The sequence below is a fragment of the Aotus nancymaae genome, unplaced genomic scaffold, assembly GCF_030222135.1.
Source record: "Aotus nancymaae isolate 86718 unplaced genomic scaffold, 86718_ANA_hifiasm-v0.15.2.pri h1tg000006l, whole genome shotgun sequence".
NCBI classification, from domain to species: domain Eukaryota; kingdom Metazoa; phylum Chordata; class Mammalia; order Primates; family Aotidae; genus Aotus; species Aotus nancymaae.
Window position 1 is genome coordinate 87,880,062 of NW_026988417.1, and position 23,080 is coordinate 87,903,141.

General features: G+C 36.9%; 1 protein-coding gene across 12 annotated transcripts in view; it reads left to right on the forward strand.

Moving 5' to 3' along the window:
- BMPR1B (bone morphogenetic protein receptor type 1B) overlaps nucleotides 1-23,080 on the forward strand; it is a 395,211-nt gene that overhangs the window by 355,960 nt on the left and 16,171 nt on the right. For all 12 annotated transcript variants that reach the window (XM_064369359.1, XM_064369356.1, XM_064369346.1 and 9 more), the window contains 6 exons: nucleotides 324-426; nucleotides 1,253-1,355; nucleotides 9,646-9,742; nucleotides 10,790-10,928; nucleotides 15,537-15,729; nucleotides 16,817-17,114. In XM_064369359.1, coding sequence (XP_064225429.1) covers nucleotides 324-426; nucleotides 1,253-1,355; nucleotides 9,646-9,742; nucleotides 10,790-10,928; nucleotides 15,537-15,729; nucleotides 16,817-17,114 — 933 coding nt within the window. The remainder of the gene's footprint in view (nucleotides 1-323; nucleotides 427-1,252; nucleotides 1,356-9,645; nucleotides 9,743-10,789; nucleotides 10,929-15,536; nucleotides 15,730-16,816; nucleotides 17,115-23,080) is intronic.

The window sequence follows — 23,080 nt, forward strand, 5'->3', positions numbered from 1 at the left end:
TGTGAAGGGCCAAAATAAGTGTTCAGTAATTTATATCTATGTGGTTCATGGTAATTAATGTTATATGTTATATGAGAATGTTGGCTGCTTTCTCACAAGTTTCTGGACAAAAGAGATATTACAAAATGTTTTTATGATTATCAAATCCACTTTTATAAAATGAAGTTTTTGGATTCTCTTAACAGATTATTGACATTCTCCTTGTTGCAATAAAATAAATGACACACATCACTTACTTCGTTTTCCCTTAGACACATACATACACACATACACACCGACTCACACACACGCTCTGTTTCTCACTTTGTCTGTTTGGTCTTCAGCACAGATGGATATTGTTTCACGATGATAGAAGAGGATGACTCTGGGATGCCTGTGGTCACTTCTGGATGCCTAGGACTAGAAGGCTCAGATTTTCAGTGTCGGGTAAGAAAGAAAACTTGATTCTGTAACCTTTCATTGGCTAGATTTCCAACCAGTTTCAAGCAAGATAAAACCATTCTTTTTCTTGGCCAACCCATTTTTAGTATAGTCATGTGCTACACAAAAACAGGTCAGCAATAGATGGCAGGTGTGATGACAGTGGATGGTGGTTCCATAATATAGCACCATATTTTGACTGTACCTTTTTTATGTTTAGATACACAAATGGTTACTATTGTGCCTTACCTGCCTGTAGTATTAAGTTCAGTGACATGCTGTACGGATTTTTACCCTAGGAGTAATAGACTTTATCTTAGAGCATAGGTGTGTAGTATGCTGTACCATCTGGGTTTATGCATGTGCATTCTATGATGATCTCACAATGACAAAATCATCCCATAACATGTACAACATATCCCTGTCTTTAAGTGGCATGTGATTGTAATTTAGAAAACTGAAATATTCCACTGGACAATTCTTCCTTCATTTTGAAATCAAATATTATTTTTATTTTTGCTGCTAATTTCTTGCTTAGTGTCCCTTTAGAGGATCTTCATCAAAATCCAATTTAGCTTGTTGCATGTTTCCAAGCTGCCTTCCTCAGTTTATCCAGTTTTATTAGAAATGTAGTTGTAATTTTGTTGAAATGCAAAAGTTGCGATAAGATAATACATGGTAACTTGAAATAAATTACCTTATAGAAGAGAGCATATTTAAGGTATTTGGCTAAAATTATTAGAATTTTAAATTAATTTTCTAAATAGTTTTAGATGATGTGACTTTGAAATTTAGAAAAAACTCACTAATAGCTGTTTGGGTTCAATTATAGGACACTCCCATTCCTCATCAAAGAAGATCAATTGAATGTTGCACAGAAAGGAATGAATGTAATAAAGACCTGCACCCTACACTGCCTCCATTGAAAAACAGAGGTAAGGGAGGAAGGCTTCCAGGCTGGAAAATCATTAACTATAATGAAAATAAAAACTAAAAACTAGAATCATTCTCTCTCAATCTACCTATACCATTTTCTACTGTTGGAGCAGAGCGCTGAAGCCAGATCACAGAGAACCATCATTCAAAGACATGTGCAAGTAGTTTGTGGGAAAACAGTCATATGTGATTTCACTTTTATGATTTTTTTCCCACTTCTGTTCAGAAAATTGCTATTCCTAGAGTTTGAAGTGTATTTCAGGGTGGAGGTAGGAGATAGCACTCTATGCTTCTCCCTGAAAATTATTCAGAAGTGGTAGTTCACCTCAAAACTACCATTTGGGTACATTTATTTTAAAAGTAAAGAACATATAAAGGCCGGGCACGGTGGCTTACGCCTGTAATCCCAGCACTTTGGGAGGCCGAGGCGGGTGGATCACGAGGTCAAGAGATCGAGACCATCCTGGTCAACATGGTGAAACCCGTCTCTACTAAAGATACAAAAAATTAGCTGGGCATGGTGGCGCATGCCTGTTATCCCAGGTACTCAGGAGGCTGAGGCAGGAGAATTGCCTGAACCCAGGAGGCGGAGGTTGCGGTGAGCCGAGATCGCGCTATTGCACTCCAGCCTGGGTAACAAGAGCGAAACTCCGTCTCAAAAAAAAAAAAAAAAAAAAAAACATATAAAGGACTAAATTAAACATTATTTGCTATATGGCATTTCCTTTTGTTTATACTAGAGTAACACTTTTTAGTCAAAGCATATCAACATATTGATAAAATGGGGAATATGCCTAAAAGTTTAGTTTCAAAACTTATCCATTTAAGTGTTGTTCCTTTAAAATGACAAACATTGCGTCCCAAGAGACCTTTCGTTTGCAACAGCTCTCATATTCCCTTTCTCCTCCTCTGTGCTTTTAACACACACACACACACACACACACACACACACACACTTTTTTTTGTGGTTGTTTCAGAGTTTTAAGTCCTGAATCTTATCTAAGTGATTTCAAGTGATTTTTCATGATTGATTTTATTTCTTGAGAAAAACTTTTCAACAAAATATAATGGAATTTCATGACTTTGTCTTTTCTCTCTCTCTCGTGACAGAGCAAGACCCTGTCTCCAAAAATACATATATAATATATATATGTAAAAAAAATATATATAATATATATATGTAAAAAATATATATATAATATATTTTTATATATTTTTTGGAGACAGGTTCTTGCTCTGTCACCCAGGCTGGAGTGCAGTGGTGTGATCATAGTTCATTGCAACTTCTACTTCCTGGGCTCAGGCAGTCCTCCCACCTCAGCCTCCCCAGTAACTGGGAAAACAGGTGTGCACCACCACACCCAACTAGAATTTTGTGACTTTGATACATTTTATAAGATTTGTTCCTGCTCTAGCCTAGAAAGCTATACAAGATTGGTTAATAATATTTCACATCAAAGTTTCACAGGCATTTTTTTTTTAATTTTGGCAGGCAACATGCTAGGTGTTAGGAATACAGAAATGAATGAAGAAAATTATTCCTCCCAAGAACTTTACATTAGAATGTAAGAGAGAATCATGTCAATAACTATATTTGTTCAGGAATATCTCAGTAGTAGAGTTAGATTATAAAGTGTATTAAAGACATAATAGAGTGAGTGCTGGCTCTGCCTGGGAGAGGAGGTTGTCAGACAGCTTCCTAGAAGTGATACCTGAATAAGACTTTAAGGATGAACAAGAGTGTGCTAAGTGGATAAGACAGGATAGGCTAAGTATATAAAAATTTTAAAATTGAAATGGCTAACATTAGCCAAACATTCTGCCAAGGATTACATTAATTAATCCATTTTAGCCTCATAGCAGCCCTGCAAGGTACATAGGATTGTTCTTCCCACTTTAAAGATAAGGAAAACACAGCATGGGAGAGGTTTATTAACTTTGAGTTTGCATAACCTATAAGTAGCAGTGATACTAAACAGGTGCAGTAGTAAGTGCAGAGGTCTGGTTTGAAATATTTGAGAAGCACTTGCAAAATACTGAAGTATGAAACAGCATGACTGGTTAGAGAAAATCTCATAATTAAGAGAGATAGGGGCTGAGCACAGTGGTTCAAACTTGTAATCTCAGCACTTTGGAAGACTGAGGTGGGAGGACCAGTCTGGGCAACATAGCAAGACTCCATCTCTACAAAAAAAAAAAAAAATTGTTTTAATGATCTCGGTGCGGTGATATACATCTGTAGCAGTAGCTACTAGGGAGGCTAAGGTGGGAGGATCACTGGATCACTTGAGCCTAGAAGTTTGAGGTTACATTGAGCTACAGTCATGCCACTGCAGTTCAACCTGGGCAACATAATTGGACACTCTCTAAAAAAATATTTTAAATAAATAAGAAAAGAGAGATGGGGCCAGATTCCAGTTGGGAGTATGAAGGTGAGGGAGCATTATCTGAGGAGGATGTAGGGATTTAGAAAAATAGTAGAATAAAACTCCAAAGGACAGACTGAAAAGGCTTAGAAAAGGAGGGTAGGAACTATGAGAGACAAGTTCTTGGTCCAGGGCAGGGTGGACGTGAGGATGCAGGAGTGGCTGGTGGACTGTTGAGCATTGTGTAAAGTGGCTGGCTTTGGTGGAGTTTAGTAGCATTAGAATGCACTGCTTTGAGCCCTGAGGATCTCAGGTGGGTACCTCAGGAATCTTTGCAGATTCCACCGCTTTGCCAGTGCCTCTGCAAGGTCTCTGCAGACTCTACTCAGGCAGTTCTTAGTTGCAAAGTCTCTGCAGATTCTTATCTTTTTGGCCCAGTTGTTTTGGGGTCAAGTAAATGTCACTGCAGATTATAGGCCAAGATCACTGATGTTTTTACATAGCTGTATGCTGCTTTTTTTTTTTTGCCTCCACCATATACACATGCACAGTTTTATTGAAATTATACTAGATATTTTACTTTCTAGCTATATGATTTTTTTCTTCTATTTCTTACTGCATTTGTGAACCATCTTCTAGTCTCATAAAAACAGTCCTGGCATTTTAAGCAGTTACGAAACTAGTTATCAGAGAGGAAACAGTAGTGACATAATGCAGTTTTGGTATGAAACCACTGGCGATTCTGAACTTGACTCAGAGTGAACAAGAATTCCCCTGGGAGTTCTCAGTTCTACTTCCCAGAGTAGCTGGAGTGACAGCACAGGTAGAAATCTGCTGTCCTGGAGAGAGCTGACAGCTGTGGGCTCTGCTCTTTTCCTGCTCTTACCTGGAGCTGTTCACTTTCTGAGACTCTGGCTGTGGCTTGAATGTTTACACTGTTAGAGCTCTGAGCACAGGTAATGGCAGATTAAAACATGACCAGTGTGACCAGCAGAAACAAAAGGTTTATTGATAAGGATCACCTGTTCATGTGAGAAGACAAGGAGGCTGCTGCGGATAGGGTTATGGGGCAAATAAAAGGAAAATGGGAAGGTAATGCTAGCCTTAAATAAAGTGCTTGATAGTAAGGAAAGAATCCCTTGATCCTTCTGGTCTCGTTGTTCTCATAAATCAGAAATATAGTAAGATAAGTAATAAACAGTGTTCTAGCAGCTCAGGTGTATCCTGTATCTTGCATTTACATGGAAAGTAAAAGGCAGTGAAGCTTGGAGTTTTAGTAAAATTGTATCATGGGAATGGAAAAGTGTTCTGTGTTCATATACTGGTAATACATTGTGATTATGTGGATAGTTCTAGTTTTGGTTGAGTAGCAGTCTCCTAACATCTAAAATTTTTGCAAAATCAGGCTTTTGTTATTTTAAATTGGAAATGCACGTAAGCTAAGTTTCCAGTGGCGGTCTTAACGTTAATACTTGTGTGCTACGGTGTTTGGAGTCCTCTATCTGTATAAAAATATTGTGAGTTGTGCTTTCACTGGCTGAGGTGTTGTGACATCTTGGATTTATTTTTAACTCTTTATATAACCTAAGAGAGAGGGGAATGGAGGAAGAAATTTATTAAGGCAATTTATTGTGTTAAATTTTAGCCTGCATAACATTAAGAGCTTATAGATTATTTTCAAGATTTACTAAGCAGCATGTTTTAGACAATGAATGCTCAAATTATATGTAATTCTGTTTATTCTGAGGCTGAATGGCTTTTTACACATGTGCTTTAATATGTCAAGTTCCTGAACTCCTTTTTTTCCTAGATTATTGGGACCATTTCTTAATTTATTAATATGAAAACTGCTAGTTTTAGTGGCCTCCCATTTAGAGTTTTCAGATGCAGACTACTTTAATTAATATTTGCAACTATTATAAATCATAAATAGCTGTTAAACATATATATTTTAGACTGATGAGTAAATCAACATGGATCATCATGAGGTTTGGTCAAGAAATTTATGTGGATTTTGGTTTTTAATAGATAATCCCAAGTTTTACTGAAATACTTCAAAGATTTCTTTTTTCTTTTTAAATTTCAGCTGTTATTTTTAGATACATGGGGTACAGGTGAAGACTGTTACATGGGTTTACTGGACCCAGGTAGTGAGTATAGTACCCAATAGGTAGTTTTTCAACCCATCTCTACCCACCCTCATTAGTCCACAGTGTCTGTTATTTCCATGTTTATGTCCATGTCTCAGTGTTTACCTCCTACCTATAAGTGAGAACATGTAGCATTTAGTTTTCTGTTCCTGCCTTAATTCACTTAGGACTATGGCCTCCAGCTCCATCCATGTTGCTGCAAAGGATGTCATTTTATTCTTTTTTATGGCACATAGTATTTCGTGGTGTATATGTACCACATTTTCTTTATCCTGCACACCATTGATGAGCAGCTAGGTTGATTCTGTGTCTTTGTTATTGTGAATAGTGTAGCAGTGAACATACAAATGCATGTCTCTTTTTGGCATAATGATCTATATTCCTTTGGATATATATACAACAACACTCTTATTCAACATAGCATTGGAAGTCCTAGTCAGAGCAGTCAGACCAAAGGAAGAAAGAAAAGGCATCCTTAGGAAAAGAAGTTAATCTGTTTTCACTCATGATATGATTCTATACTTAGAAAAACCTAAAGACTTCACCAAAAGGCTACTAGAACTGATAAACAAGTTCAACAAGGTTTAAGGATATAAAATGAATATACAAAAATTAGTCAGTAACGTTTCTTTTTTTTTTTTTTTTTTTGAGATGGAGTCTCGCTGAATCGCCCAGGCTGGAGTGCAGTGGTGTGATTTCTGCTTACTGCAACCTCCACCTCCTGCATTGAAGCGATTCTCCTGCCTCAGCCTCCCGAGTAGCTGGGATAACAGGCATGTACCATCATACTTGGCTAATTTTTGTATTTTTGTAGAGATGGGATTTTGCCACATTGGCCAGGCTGGTCTCAAACTCCTGACCTCAGGTGATTCGCACCTTGGCCTCTCAAAGAAACCTGCTGGGATTATAGGTATGAGCCACCGTGCCTGGCTAGTCAGTAACATTTCTATACACCAATAACGTCCAGGCTGAGAGTCACATCAAGAGCACACTCCCATTTACAGTAGTCACAAAGAAAATGAAATACATAGGAATACAGCTAACCAAGAAGGTGAAAGACCTCTACAAGGAGAACTACAAAACACTGCTGAAAGAAATCAGAGACAGCCCAAATGGAAAAATATCCTATGCTCATGGATTGGAAGATTTATTTTCAGTTTATGTGTTTATGCTAATCTCCTGGGTATTTTGATCCAGGCATGCAATGTGAAATAAGCATATCATGGGGAATGAAGTATCCATCTCCTCAAGCATTAATCCTTTGAGTACATTGCTGTTCAGTAAGATAGTGTCCTTGTTCTTCGGAAGTACACTCTGAAGTATTTATGAGTGGATAGTGGCATTATGTCTACAACTTTAAATGATCCAGAAATAATACAGACATACAAATAAGTAAACAAATAAAAATTTGAATTCAAATGTATATATGCATATTATATATAAATATTGAGAGAGAGAGAGGCACTGAGAAAGCAAGAGAATTATTTAAACAATGGTAAAATATTAACAATGAGAAATCTAGGTGAAGGGCACATTGGAATTCTTTTTTCTTAGAATGATTTTTCTGTAAGGCTGAAATTATTTCAAAATAATTAAAGTTTATGTTCACATTGATGGTAAAATAGAAATTAATGTAACCTTCTAAAAAGAATACTTGACAATACGTATGAAAAGACTTAAAATATATGTCCTTTAAACTAATAGATCTTCTGGGAATCTTATTGAGGAAATAATCATTGGCATGTGCAAAGATGCATGTGTGAGAGTGTTTATTACAGAATTTTATATATTATAACAAAGAAGCCTTATGGCAAAATCTTTAGAATCTCCTAAATGTATGACAGTAGGAGATTCACTTTCTAATTAGGATGATTTTATGTATAATACAATTTTAAAAGTCATGTTGTAGCAGGGCACAGTGGCTTACAACTGTAATCCCAGCACTTTGGGAGGCCGAGAGTCACTTGAGGCCAGAAGTTCAAGACCAGCCTGGCCAACATGGCAAAACCCCATCTCTGCTAATGATACAAAAATAAGTGGAGTATGGTTGCTCACACCTGTAATCTCAGCTACTCGGGAGGCTGAGGCACAGAATCGCTTGAACCCAGAAGGTGGAGGTTGCAGTGAGCTGAGATTGTGCCACTGCACTCCAACCTGGGCCACAGAGCAAGACTCTGTATCCAAATATATATATATATATATGTATATATATATACACATATATGTATGTGTGTGTGTATATATATATGTATATATATATATACATATATGTATGTGTGTATATATATATGTATATATATAAAAGTGTTGTTGCAATAATAATTTCAAAATAGCTAGGAGGACATTAAATGTTCCTAACACAAAGAAATGATAAGTGTTTGAGATGATAAATATGCTTTCTGATCACTATTCATTATATATGTATTAAAATACTTTATGTTTCAATAGAAAAATATAAAAATGTTGCAGAAAAAATATTTGTTTTTCTGGGAAATGTTCACAGTATTATAAATGAGAACCTAGTTATAAATCAGTGTATATTATATTTTGCTCATGAACATTTTTGTTGAAATGATACTGTTAGCAGTAATTTTTTCTGAGCAGTGAGAAGTAGTGATTTTGTTTATTTTATTTTGGTTAGTTGATCCTTTTCAGTTTTTCTTCATGGAATATGTAGTAATTCTGAATAAAACAAAGTTTCATTGGGTGGAATAAGGTTCCCAGCCAAAATATTTAGATGTCCATATAGTTAAAGGTATATATAGTACAATTGGAAAACCTCTTGTCCATAGCATCTAAAGTCATAAATTACAATACTACCTTTTAAAATTAAACAACAATCATCATCACTCTCTCAAAGGTATATGGTGCCCTTAATAAGAATGATGCTAATGCTATTACTATTTAAGTACAACTGGTTTTAAGTCAGTTTCCTGAAAATATGTCCCAGAGATCACCTGTGTAAAATTTACCTGGGATGATTATTAAAAATAAAGTATTTTAAATGAAAATCTTTGGGGTTAAAGTCAGTGAATATGCATTGTATAAAGCTAAGTCATTCTTATTTTTATAAACTCTGAGGAATCTTATTTGTCAAGAACTAGAGTCAAAACAAAATGAGTAGTGTTTAATAGTTTGTTGTATAAAAGTATCATACATTCGTTGGATGGAACGTATTACATTCTTTTAATATATTCAATTTAAGGAAAAGTATGGATTTTGAAGGACATCTTTGTTTAAAACAATGCACAGCTATATATTCTCTATTTGGAAACATTTGAGGGGTCCACTTCTTTTTATCCATTATAAAATGACTTTTATGTACAATGAGTTATGTTTTATGTCCCATGAATTACAGATACTTTTTAATTCAAATTTATGGTATCGAGTACTTCAGAAATCACATGAGAAGATTCGCCTGTGAACTCATGAGCTGAGTCTGTAGTAAAGATGAGCTACCTGTTTATATTGTGGGTGCATAGATCCACTTACCTTTGTTCATGTTCTTTCTGTAGTTTTATCCTGTGTTGAGACTGTTTCTTCCGAAATGAAGAAATGTGTGCTATTGATTAAGTGCCGAGATGAAGAATGATTCACACTAGTCAAACTTATTTAATTTAGTATATATGGGGTTTTTTTGATTAATGGGTATATGAAAAGGATCTTTCACATCTTGTGTGAGATACTTAGTAAGTACCTTTAGGAAGGAGTCGCTTTCTTATTTTCAAGTAAAAAATTCTCTAGATTATGGTTCTTTTTCTTTTTAATTTCAGATTTTGTTGATGGACCTATACACCACAAGGCTTTACTTATATCTGTGACTGTCTGTAGTTTGCTCTTGGTCCTTATCATTTTATTCTGTTACTTCCGGTAAGTTTCTAACACGTAGATGCAAAATTTTTAATTTACATTGTCTTCTTTATGCTAATACCCTACTGCTTTTGCCTGTTAGTGTTTGTCACCACAGCTTTTTAAAAATCCTAATTAGATCTTATATTTAACTGTTATTGGTGATAAATGTTTGTCCTAATGAAGTTACAAATAGATACCTATCTCATTTCTGCTTCAGACTTCAAAACTACCTAGGTAAGTATTTCATCCCTAGGGAAACTAAGGTAGTTAGAGAATTCAGAGACTGGTTATTAGTTAGGTTTGATTCTAAGCAGAGAAATAGCCATGTTGAATTTAAGAGTTGCTCAAATTCCTTATTTTCTGAGCTATTAAAAGATTTTAAACATCATTTATAGATTAATCATTAAAATAAGTTCATTTATTAAAGTTAAATTTGATAGTTCCCAATTACTTTTAATGGCCTATGAACTTATTTTCTAGATTATGAAATATTAAGGACCTTTATGTAATTTGCCTTTTTATTAATTTATTACTCATTTGAGATAATCTACAAATGGTCAGATTGATTCAAATAAATTCATTTCTGATTGAAAACTTAATTATTGACAAAGATTTTAAAGATTAAATTTATTTCTATTATTTCTTCATATGTGACCTTATATGAGAGAGTTAGCTATAATGTTTTTTGTAAACCAAAAATTTACATCTTTAATTAATTAGAGACCTTAGAAAAGATTTTAAGGAATGATATTGGAGCTATTTAGAAACACTAATAGAATGTAGTCTGCTTGGATCTATGAAATTTGAAATAAATAAAAGAAGAAAAGTTGTAGATGGTTGAGACTAAGTAAAAACACATAGTTTATTTAGCTTATTTTTTAAAATAGGTTAGCAAAACAATAATGAGTTTTACCTGGGAAACTATAAGAGTAAAAAATATGAAGCATTTAATGTATTACATTTAGGTGCTAAAATAAAACTGCTGTGATTACTGTTTTAGTTGTAATATTTTACTCTATCATTGCATTTCGTTATCTAAAATTATCTTCATCTATCCATCTTTAGGTATAAAAGACAAGAAACCAGACCACGGTACAGCATTGGTTTAGAACAGGATGAAACTTATATTCCTCCTGGAGAATCCCTGAGAGACTTAATTGAGCAGTCTCAGAGCTCAGGAAGTGGATCAGGCCTCCCTCTGCTGGTATGAGAAGAACATATCTTGAATTTAAAGGAAATGTTTCTGAAAGAACTGTCAATAAATACGGGGTTTCACTTACTGAAATAGATAGGGCCCTGGTCAAGGAGAAAGCTCTATGCAGTCTGTTGGACATCAGATCTCAGCTGCAGGGCTTCCTGATAACATTTTGACATATTGAGAGTAAGGTGATTGTTTTTTAATGTAGGTGTATGGTTACAATCCAGACCCTCTGACATTCTGATAAAGAGCAGATTAGAAAACATTAAACGTGGGACCATCTTCCCTCTGTTTTCCACAAGGATAGCATTACCGCACTTTGGCCTGGCTTTTGAAGGCTAAAATATTACAACCAACTGGGTTCTCAGTATTTCTACAAAGGAAGAAGGCTGCTTTTCAGCTGTGAGGTTTATGTTTCAGGGTAAAGTCCTGGCTTTTCCATTCAGGACAAGTTTCGTTTTCTGATGGTCAGCTCTGCCAATGTTGAAGAGAATATATGAGCAAATACAATTTGAAAAATCAATAGTATTAGACTTATTTTTTTTCTAAAAGAGAAGTACAAATACTAAAATCCCTTTTGGTATTAATGAATTAGATGCTCTTAGAATTGAAACTGAGTTCTTCCACTGTTTGTTGCCTTCAGACTTATCTTTCCCATTACCGTGTAATGGTTTTGGAGAGAGAACTTGCAATGTTACTTCCTGGGTAAAATGTCCTAATACCCACTAGTACTTGCAGGTCTTCTTTCTCAGCTTGGTATGCGTGGCACATTAAACTCAACCTGCCTTCCTAATGTCTCCTCCTACCTCTCTCCAGTATGCTGCCTGGGCTTTAGCATCACCTTTGAGTAACTGTTTCTCAAATACAACGTATATCCATGTCTTTGCAAATGTAATAGCTTTACTGGACAGCCCTCCAACTTATGGGTCAAGACCTACCTCATGTTTTACCTCTGTGATAGCTTCTCTCTTACCCCAGACTAAACCAGTCTGTTTATTTTTTGTTATAACATTCTTTTTATTACTGATAATGGCCATTTAAAATACTGTTACAATATATAATAATATAATATTGGGGATAATGTTTCTGTGTCTGTTGGTGGAGTCTGTCCTCTTTGGGGGTAGAGGTTACATTTCATTTACTTTCTATCCCCAGTAGAGTGGCTGATTCATTAAAGGGGCTGTTCAATAATTTGTTTTAAAAAAGATTTCAGCTCCTACTTTTAATAGCTATAAAAATACTAGTTTCTATAATCTAGATACCAAAAAATAGTATTTGGCTCACATCATGTAATGGTTAAGAGCGTACATTCTTAAATTGTCTGGTTTCCAATCCTGGCCAGACGTTGGCCTTTAAAACTAAATCAAATTCTCATTTAATTCTCATAGCAACCCTATAAGCCATATATTTGTGTGTAAAGGGGCATGTGTGTGTATGCCTATGGCTAATTCTAGGCCATAGAGGGTGTACAACATTATTTATATCTGTATGTTTTCTAATGTCTATATATTGGCTTAAACATTAGAGACTACTAAACATCTAATCACTAGGTAAGACGACAGTCCTGGAATAGTGATAATTCTTTGTAACTCCTTCTACATTCAGTTGTTCTCAATGTACATGAAATAGTGATCTTTTTTGAAAGTACAGTTATAGTCATTGTATCTTACAGGCATTTTATTTTTACTGTCAAACTAAAAAGGTTGGTGTCTAAGAATGTAATATAGAATTAAAGTTTAGGTATAGGAGGACCAGAAACATTTGCTAAATCAAATAAAAACTAAAATCAGTTAAATTTTTTTGAAGTGATATTTTTAGACCCTTACATGTTTTAATAACTTACTTTCTATCTTTGAAATAAGGTGTTCCTATTGTATCAAGTATTGCCAATTTTGTCAGTACTTTAATTAAATTATAAAATGTATTACCATTAGGAAAAAAGAGCAGATGCAAAACTGCTTATGTTAGGAAATGCTCCATAGACTTACATAAGCAATGCTTTCTAAGATCTATAAATTAAATATTTTTCTTTAATAAATGTGGGAAGTTTCCTCTAAATCGAGTAATTTCCCTGTGTATGAATTTGGCTCCCAACTGCTTGGTGCCCTTGTTGCTCCTGTTTCCTTGTTTGGGAATGAAGTATAGTGGACTCAACATGATGTCTCATGGTGCACTGGGCTCCTAAAAGGAGGACGGCTGGACTACACATAAACTTGCTTGCTAATTTCCATCAAGCTTCAATGGCTTCATGGTACATCAGCAGTTCTTTTTCATAAATTATGAAATTTATAATGTTCATTATAAATAGTATGTCCCCCTAAAATGTTCACCCCCTAATCCCAGGATTTTGTTGTTGTTGTTGTTAGACAAAGTCTCACTCTGTCACTCAGGCTGGAGTGTCACGGTGCAATCTTGGCTCACTGTAGCCTTGACCTCCCAGGCTCAAGCCATCCTCCTACTTCAGCCTCCCAAGTATGTTGTCACTACAGGTGTGTGCTATCACACCTGGCTAATTTTCATATTAGTTTTAGAGATAAGTTTTTGCCGTGTTGCCCAGGCTGGTCTTCAACCTCCTGGATTCAAGGGATCCTCCTTCCAGAACTCCCTGAAGTGCTGGGATTACAAGCATGAGCCACTGCGCCCGGCCCTAATATCTAGAATTTTATATTCTATGACAAGGGTGAACAAAGGTTGCTGACCATGAGATGAGATGGTTCTGATTATCTGGGGTGGCCCAGTGTAGTTGCATAGCTCTTAAAAGTACAAAAAGAAAAATATTAAGTTTTTAATTGATGTAAAGTATATCTCTACAAAGAATACATTCCAGTTTTCTGATCAGGTCTTACAAGGGTTATATGGTAGGTTCTTTATGTCCTCTAAATTATATACATTGTAACAGATCCTTAGCCCTTTTTGTCTTGGAACCATTGATACCAGAGTTCTTCAAATATTTTGCTGTAAGAGCAGATGGGATGAAGATCATATATAAAGAGACATTTAAATGTAATGCCACTTTACTCATATTTTCATTCTCTTTGTCTCTACTCCATTCTTTATAATATTGTTCAGAGCTCTCTTAGAGCTTGGTAAATAATATTGTCTCCAATTTGTTAACTTTCTCTCATTAACTTTTCTCTCTAATCTGCTGTTTTGTCTATCTGTTTTGCATTTTTGATTGTGACAATTAACTTGCATTTCAAAAATGTAATTTACAGTAATCTTTTTTATTTTTGATTCCCTCTTCATTTCATTTAGAGTTACTAGGCATTTTATATCTCAGAATTCCAATATGTAATCTGAAGAGGTTAAATCTATTTGGGTTGTGTCTGTTGACTCTCATTTATGATGGCTGTTTCTTTTTGTTCTAAAGAATTCGTTCTCTAGAATCTTCTCTCATTCTCTCCCTTTCTTCTCTTCCTCCATTTTTTTTGTTCTCTTCTTTCCTCCCCATCCTTGGAGATTTCATTTTTCTTGTGAGCCCAGGAGTGTGTTACAGTTTGTTTGTTTATTTTTGAGACAGATTTTCGCTCTTGTCACCCAGGCTGGAGTGCAGTGGCACCATCTCAGCTCACTGCAACCTTTGCCTCCCAGGTTCAAGCGATTCTTCTGCCTCAGCCTCACGAGTAGCTGGGATTACAGGCACCTGCCACTATGCCCAGCTAAGTTTTAGTATTTTTAGTTGAGACACAGTTTTGCCATGTTAGGCAAGCTGGTCTCAAACTCCTGACCTCAGGTGATCCACCCACCTCGGCCTCCCAAAGTGCTAGGATTACAGGCATGAGCCACAGTGCCTGGCCTACAGTTTGTTTCTTATATTATACCCATGATCAAGTTGTGTGGTGGCAAGAGTTCCTTCAAAGTACTATTATCCCATCATAGTCACAGAATGAAAAGTATTCTGCAAATGGTTTCCTCAAGAGAGCATTTGTATGGAGGAGCCTTGGCATGCTACCAACCCATTAGCAAATTTAGTACCATTCAGTGGTCCCTGCTTAATGCTGAAGCCCTGGGTTCAGCTCCTCTGGTTTTAAAGGAGTCAGAGTTTCAACTCTGGATTCTAGTTCTGTTATTATTCTTTGCCTAGACAGCAACCTGGCTTACATTGCCTGCTCTGGTCTCAACTCCTTCCCTCCCTTCCTCTCTCCCTTTCTTCTTCCTCCCTGCTTATAGATTTCCTTTATTTCTGTATGTGCCTAACAATGCATTACAGTTTTCTTTTGTTATATTTTATACATGGTTAGGTATATGGTGGCAAGAGTCTCTTCAGAGTATGTAGTATTCCATCATAGTGGGAAGTGCGAGTATTCTGTTCTGCCAATTACTGTAAACCCAGTCAGGTTTTTTATCTGTGAAAATGATAATAGGTAGAATAAAATATTTTGTGATTTGGAAACAGTATTTTGAACATTCAGAATCCACACTGAATCTCAAATATGTTTGAAAGAGTGTAACAGAAATTAATAAGTAAATACATACAAATAAGTTGTGTATATAGAGAAAAATACTGGCTAAATATATTTTACATGCAGTAATCATTTCTTCTCTGGAGAAAAAAAGATTAAACAAATCTGTAGTGCTGTGAATACACTAACAGTGGGTTTTGGGATTTCACAGGTCCAAAGGACTATAGCTAAGCAGATTCAGATGGTGAAACAGATTGGAAAAGGTCGCTATGGGGAAGTTTGGATGGGAAAGTGGCGTGGCGAAAAGGTAGCTGTGAAAGTGTTCTTCACCACAGAGGAAGCCAGCTGGTTCAGAGAGACAGAAATATATCAGACAGTGTTGATGAGGCATGAAAACATTTTGGGTGAGTAAAAGTCTGCATAGCTATGTTCAGGGTTTCCTAGCTTTCCTCTGTCTTTCTGTTAACATCTGCATATTAACTCATCTGTCTAGACTTGTTGTGAAATGTATTGAAGTTTTCTTCTTGGCATGGGCCCAAGAACACCATAAGTTTCTAATGGGAGACCTCTCAGGAGGAATGACTAAGGCCCTTCTGTGAATAAATGGTAGGCTGGAAATGGAATACTCTCTCAAATATTTTTTCTTCAGAAACAGGGAATGCAAGTGTAATGCCAGAATTTTTTAGGATTTCTTAGGCATTTGAAGGAACATATTTTTGTTTAAATGTTAAGAAATGTAGGAATCTTATCTGCAGGGCTTATTTATATCAATAGTTTCTATTGAGAATTGATTTTGTTTTCTCAAGTTAGAAATGATCTGTCTGGATCATTCAAGTAGAAAGAGTAAGCTAATCCTTGGGGTATATTCCTTAAATCAATACCCTGTTTTGTAAACAATGTCTTATGCATAACAAAATACCATAAAGTAGTTTAAACATCAACTACTTTATGGGTACCAAAAAGGGACCATATTTAGAGATGTAAACTCTTAAGCTTTCTTTACTCCTACATTTTTTTTTATTTTTGGGACAAAGTTTCACTCTGCCGCCCAGGCTGGAGTGCAGTGGTGTGATCTCTGCTCATTGTAACCTCCACGTCCCAGGTTCAAGCAATTCTCCTGCCTTAGCCTCTTGAGTAGCTGGGATCACAGGCACACACCACCATGCCTGGCTAATTTTTATATTTTTAGTAGAGATGGGGTTTCACCATGTTGGCCAGGCTTCCTTGAATTCCTAACTTCAAGTGATCCGCCCACCTTGGCCTCCCAAAGTGCTGGGATTACAGGCGTGAGCCACTGTGGCCAGCCTTACTTGTACAATTTTGATTGCTTCTTATTGGTATTAGTAATGTAATATCATCATAGAGGTAATCAGGAAATTGAATGAAATGCTAAACAAAAAATGCCTATGACGAAGAGTGATGTTTGAGAATATGAATTATTCCTGATGCTATTCAGAAAACACTAAACGTTTTCATCTTTTTTCCTTTTAGGTTTCATTGCTGCAGATATCAAAGGGACAGGGTCCTGGACCCAGTTGTACCTAATCACAGACTATCATGAAAATGGTTCCCTTTATGATTACCTGAAGTCCACCACCCTAGACACTAAATCAATGCTGAAGTTAGCCTACTCTTCTGTCAGTGGCTTATGTCACTTACACACAGAAATCTTTAGTACTCAAGGCAAACCAGCAATTGCCCATCGAGATCTGAAAAGTAAGAACATTCTGGTGAAGAAAAATGGAACTTGCTGTATAGCTGACCTGGGCCTGGCTGTTAAATTTATTAGGTTAGTATCAAAGTGAACAAATACATGTTTTATGACTCTTTTCTGTTACTTTTTATAGATTAGTTTGTAGCGCAGTAGAGGAATAGCATTAATTTTGACATTTGAGGAGGGCGACCACCAAACATTTTATTAGCAACACAGCATATTTGGGTCAGTTTTGTTGTGTCTATGCTCCTCAGAGATGTTGCTTAGAGACTGTTCACATTAGGTTTACAGCCTTATATAGAAAAGAGGTAGCTAATACCTGGGAATATGTAGTCATAATTCTGCCTAACATTTGCGAGTAGGAAAAAGTTTTAGGGAAAATTCACAGATTATATTTGGATAAAGACAATTTTTATATGGTATAGGAAAGATAACTTGCATAGGTGTTTTATGAGAAATGTTAGAAACTAATAAAACACAGCTGTTGTTCAGTACTATTATCCTGTACCTGAAACAGTGAATTTAACATCTGTGCACATAAACCAGAGCATGTTGTAAAACAGTGGTTTTCAGGCTCCCAGGGCTTCTTGGGTTACATCGGTAGCTTCTGCACAGTAGGGAGGGGAGATGATAGTTGGGACTCTATTTTGCTCACTCTCACTTTAATCAGAGTGGCTCCTTCCATCTCATAGATGATTCAATTAGAAGAAATGGTTTATCTGTTTGTAAAACAAAACAAACAAAATGAGCTTGCAAACCCTGGCATAGAGAAATCATCGGATAACTACCTTTTAAAGAACTCAGTTTAGGCTTAGCCATTATGAAATTTTTGGATCATCTTGTGGATTTTTCTAAGGAAGACTCTGTTATACATGGAGAAGAGCACAAAGAAAAAGCCATGGAGATGATTAAAAGTTTGGAAAGTAAAACTCACAAGAAAAGACTAATGGATTGGTATTTTTGGCCAGAAGTAAGAGAGAGCTGAGGTGTGATTTAATAACATACCCCAAATGTATAAAGGTCTTCACCATTTAAATGATGGGAAATTGAAGTTCTTAATCTTTAAAAACAAAGCAAGAGAAAATGATTTGGGCTACAGTTTTAAGTTAGAAATATGAACCTCCTGCCAATAAAGATTATTAAATCCTTTCTTCCTTCTGATTTTTTTCTCTGACCTACAACCCTTTTCAAGTCTTCCTATAAAAAATAATTCCCACAAGGCTTCTCAAATTACCAGCCTCTCTCTCCTTCTCTCCCGTGTTAGATTTCTCCCATGAGTTCCAAAGGATCATCTGCTTTCAAAACCCAGCAATTTGTAATAGTCTTGTAATTTGGCTTCTGTTCCATTCTCTGTGGACCCTGCTTTATTCAGAGACACCACTGGACTTGGTCACCAGAGGCCTTCTCTGTTGCCATCACCCTGTCCACAGTGTCCAGACCTTTCTTCCTCTACTTTTCTTGGTGTGCCTCTGTACTCCACCTTTCCTTTTCTCTCTCGCCACTGGCTCTGCTCTCTTTTACCTCTTATGTATTTTCCCACTGCTAGATTTTCTGCTGTATCTGCACTTCCTTCCTAGTTCCCAGTTTTAACATTAGGTATCTGACATCATCTTTTGGTCTCTAACTTTTGGTTTGCTCAAGTGAGTGAATTTTCTCTCCACAATATTCCCATTTGTATGGGGCCAGTGTGGGCCTTCTTTACCATTTTTCTAGATTCTGGGGTGAAGCCTTTTGAGTTACTTTCTCATTGTCTCTCCTATTCCCAGTCTTTTGTACATGCTGCCATGAGATTTATTTTCTTGAAGCCTAATTATGGGCATCAAAATAACTTCAGTTTCCTGTGGCTTTGTATTAAAATGTAAAGATTTCTTTGTGCAGTTGGCTCTTTCTTTTCTGATCCTGAGGTCTTCTTTAGCCCTATTTCCGCCACACTCCTTACCTTTAGCAAGATTTATTATGAAGACTTTACACTTCTCATACCATCACGTGTTTATAACATGCTTTTTATCATTACCTGAACACCCGCATCCCTTCTCTATCTAGATAACACTACTCATCTTCACAGTTTCTTCCTTTCAGACACCTTCTTTTTTTATTTTTATTTTTTAGACAAAGTCTTGCTCTGTAACCCAGACTGGAGTACAGTGGCACCATCACAGCTCACCTGGAAGCCTTGGCCTTCCAGGCCCAAGCAGTCTTCCCACCTTAGCCTTGTGAGAAGGGACTTCAGGCATATGCCACCATGCCTGGCTAATTTTTTTTTTTTATATAGATGGGATCTTACTATGTTGCCCAGGCTGATCTCAAACTCCTGGACTCAAGTGATCCTTCTCCATCAGCCTCCAAAAATGCTGGGATTATATGCATGAGCCACCATGCCTGGGCCACCTGCTGTTTTTATTCTCTGTTATTATATCTTCTAATGTAACTCTGTACTTGTTATCATGAAATTTCTTACCTGTTGTATAGTGATCATTGACTACTTACTGTCACTACCAATGGAAAGTAAGCCCCTTGAAAGTAAATAACATGCATTTTTCAGGTTTGCATTTCTAGTGCCTTTCCCTGGTACTCATTACTTAACTTTTAATAGATAAATGATTCCATATGGAACACAAGATGAAGAAAAAAGCACTTTTTTCCTAGCACCAGAGATCCTACACATTCTGGACGAAATCCGCCTTTCTAATCATATATTCTACAAACTCTCCAATTTGTATGCTTTCTTTTGTAAAACTGAGCTACTTGCATTCCTTATATACCCCATGCTTGCTGTTGCCTTGTTTTTGATCGCACAGTCCCTAGCTGGGAAAGTCCCTGTTTTTCCATGTATCTTTATCCAATCTCAGAAGCACCTCTAAGTCACTTGATTCATCTTCCAGCTGAGAATAATGACAGCATCTTCTGTACTACACTGTTGTAATTTCCCGGTCCTTGTCTGCTTGGTATTGCAATTATTTTGGGACATGCCTCATCTCTCAAGAGGGCATCTTGAGAGCAGAATTCATGCCAACTTAATTCATATATTTCCCATTTAACATGACATAGTGAGTTACCCATTATAGGCATTCTAACATTGTTGTGAATCAATAAATGTAGGCAATAGCAGAGTAATGGAGACTCATCTCCTTTACAGACCTTAAAACAAAAAAGGAAAGTGAGTATTATATTATAGAAATTTAGTTCTGCTTAATGGAAGGAGAATGAACTGAATGACCTCTCAAATTTCATGCAAACCCTGATTGTAGGAAGTGGAGGGGACTATTTTAAGGGATCATTCAGAGATTTATTTGGCATATACTGACTGGTTCATCAAGAGATGAAAGAGATGAACAGATGGAGATCATGGCTCTGATGTTGGCTGTGCAGACTCATATGGCCACAGCCTAGCTGTGTGGGGCCATTTACCTTTTCGGGCTTCAGTGTCATCTTCCATTACATGCAGGTTGCATTTGATCATTTCAGAGGTGCTTTTTCTAGTTTTATTTTCTATGTTTCAAAACTTGCTCTTCTCAGTTTTTGAGTCTAATTTTTAAAACTTGCTTTATGTGTTTCTTTAGTTTCTACTCTTTTTTTGCTGTTTTGTATTGTATTTGTGCACATTTGCATGGATATTTAGACTTGAATTACAAGTGAAGTTACATCTAACCCTGTGCTGAATTCTCAGATTTCATAGGAGAACTTCCTGTGAGAACTTACCCTGGTCTCTGTGTAGTGCTAAGTGTTCTCTTAGGCTTTTCAGTCATTTCTGAAAGGCTCCCAGGGACGTTAAGAGCCACAGAGTGGAAGCAGACTGTGCCTTAGAGATTTCCTGCTCATATAAAGTTTAAAATCCTGTATTGGTTCTTCATGTATTCTCTTGAAAATGATGTAAGTGCTGATGCATTTCCTGCTCAGCAGAAATTTAATCCAGGTGATGGGTTGGCGGACATCACCATTGCCCTGAGTCTCTAGTGGGAGGAGAAAGCAATGACACATGAAATGCCTTGAAGGAACTTACAGTGCTTTTCACTTTTCACTCTGAAGAATTCAGCAACCCCTCTGATACCTCAGTGTCAGAATACAAGGTTTTCATATGGGAAAAATAAATCCTGGCTTAGGGCTCTCAGGTATTAAATTTAAATAGAAAACCTGCAATGAAGACTAGTTCTTCGCACTGATGTCCAGTGGGACATCAGTGATCAAGTTGATTGTCAAATTAGCCAAGTGTAAAAGAGATAGGGCAGCTTAGCTCAGAGGGTTCTGAATTTCTTGAGTCTTGCTGATATGATTCCTTTTAGCACTGCTTTTAAAAAGTGATATGGCTAAATGACTCACTGAAGTCATAAAACTACACTCATTTGTGATATCGTGAACACTCCCAGTCAAGGTTTCTGCAGCCATAGCCACCTTATGTTGAAGACTTTTTAGTTCTAAAGTTCTGTTTCTAAGATACCCTGAGATTTCTTGGGATTTTATTATAGCAGCATTGAATCTTGATGAAAGTTGCTGCAGAATATGCCCCTCATTGGTGAACATCTGCCAGGTAGAGTTCAGTTCTGCAAGTCAGTTCCTCAGCTATCTCCAGGATGCCGCAGGAAACACACAGTGATGTGCACAGCCCCTTCTTCCACAGACTTCTGAGAATCTTTCATGTTTTTAGGGAATCAAAATCATCTTACTGAGAGATGATTTAACATCCTGTGTAGTATATGTAGTGTTTAGTTAATTTCAGACATCACTTACAAGCCACAAGCAAACCCATGGCCTCCCTCACATGTCTCTCATGCCTCCTTTTTTCAGGCATTCTTTTTTTTTTTTTTTTAAATATATCTTTTATTGCACTTTAGGTTCTGGGGTACATGTGAAGAACATGCAGGATTGTTGCATAGGTACACACATGGCAATGTGGTTTGCTGCCTCCATCCCCATCACCTATATCTGGCATTTCTCCTTATGTTATCCCTCCCCAATTCGCTACCCCCCACTGTCCCTCCCCTAGTTCCCCCCAACTGACCCCAGTGTGTGATGCACTCCTCCTTGTGTCCATGTGTTCTCATTGTTCAGCACCCATCTATGAGTGAGAACATGCGGTGTTTGATTTTCTGTTCTTGTGTCAGTTTGCTGAGAATGATGGTTTCCAGGTTCATCCATGTCCCCACAAAGGACATGAACTAATTGTTTTTCCTGGCTGCGTAGTATTCCATGGTGTATATGTGCCACATTTTCCTTGTCCAGTCTATCATTGCTGGGCATTTGGGTTGGTTCCAGGTCTTTGCTATTGTTAACAGTGCCGCAGTGAACATACATGTACATGTGTCTATAGTAGAACGATTTATAATCCTTTGGGTATATACCCGGTAACGGGATTGCTGGGTCAAATGGAATTTCTATTTCTAGGTCCTTGAGGAATTGCCACACTGTCTTCCACAATGGTTGAACTAATTTACACTCCCACCAACAGTGTAAAAGTGTTCCTATTTCTCCACATCCTCTCCAGCATCTGTTGTCTCCTGATTTTTTAATGATCGCCATTCTAACTGGCGTTTTTCACGCATTCTTTAAAGTACAGTTCTTATTTCTTAGGCAGCCTTTTAGATTTTTTAAGGTGTGCAATGTTTACTTCTCTTGTCTTTCTCCCGTCTGTTACCTTTTTTCTCTCCCTTCTCCCTCTCTCTCTCCCCCTTTCCTCTCTCCGTTTGAGGCATCAACAACATCCAGCAGGAGGACCACCCGCATGTGCCCAAAGGCTCAACGAGGCAGAGCCACCTTGTGGGACCTAGCAACTCTGTCCCTGCATTCGCCTCTCATTGCCACAATGGGCTGTGCTTAGGACTTTCATGAAACTCTTACTTCAGTTTATGGTATAGTGGGAAAGGCGCCCTGTGCTCAGTCAAGCAGTTGGGGCTCTTGTTTTTTTCACATAACATGTTTAGCCAGAATTTCTGGGTTTAGGTTTATAATTAGGAATCTTAATTAACATGAAAAACATTTAGTGTATATTATGAAGATAAAGAGATACTATATATTTAAAAACTCCCCTTATTCCTTACAACTAAAAC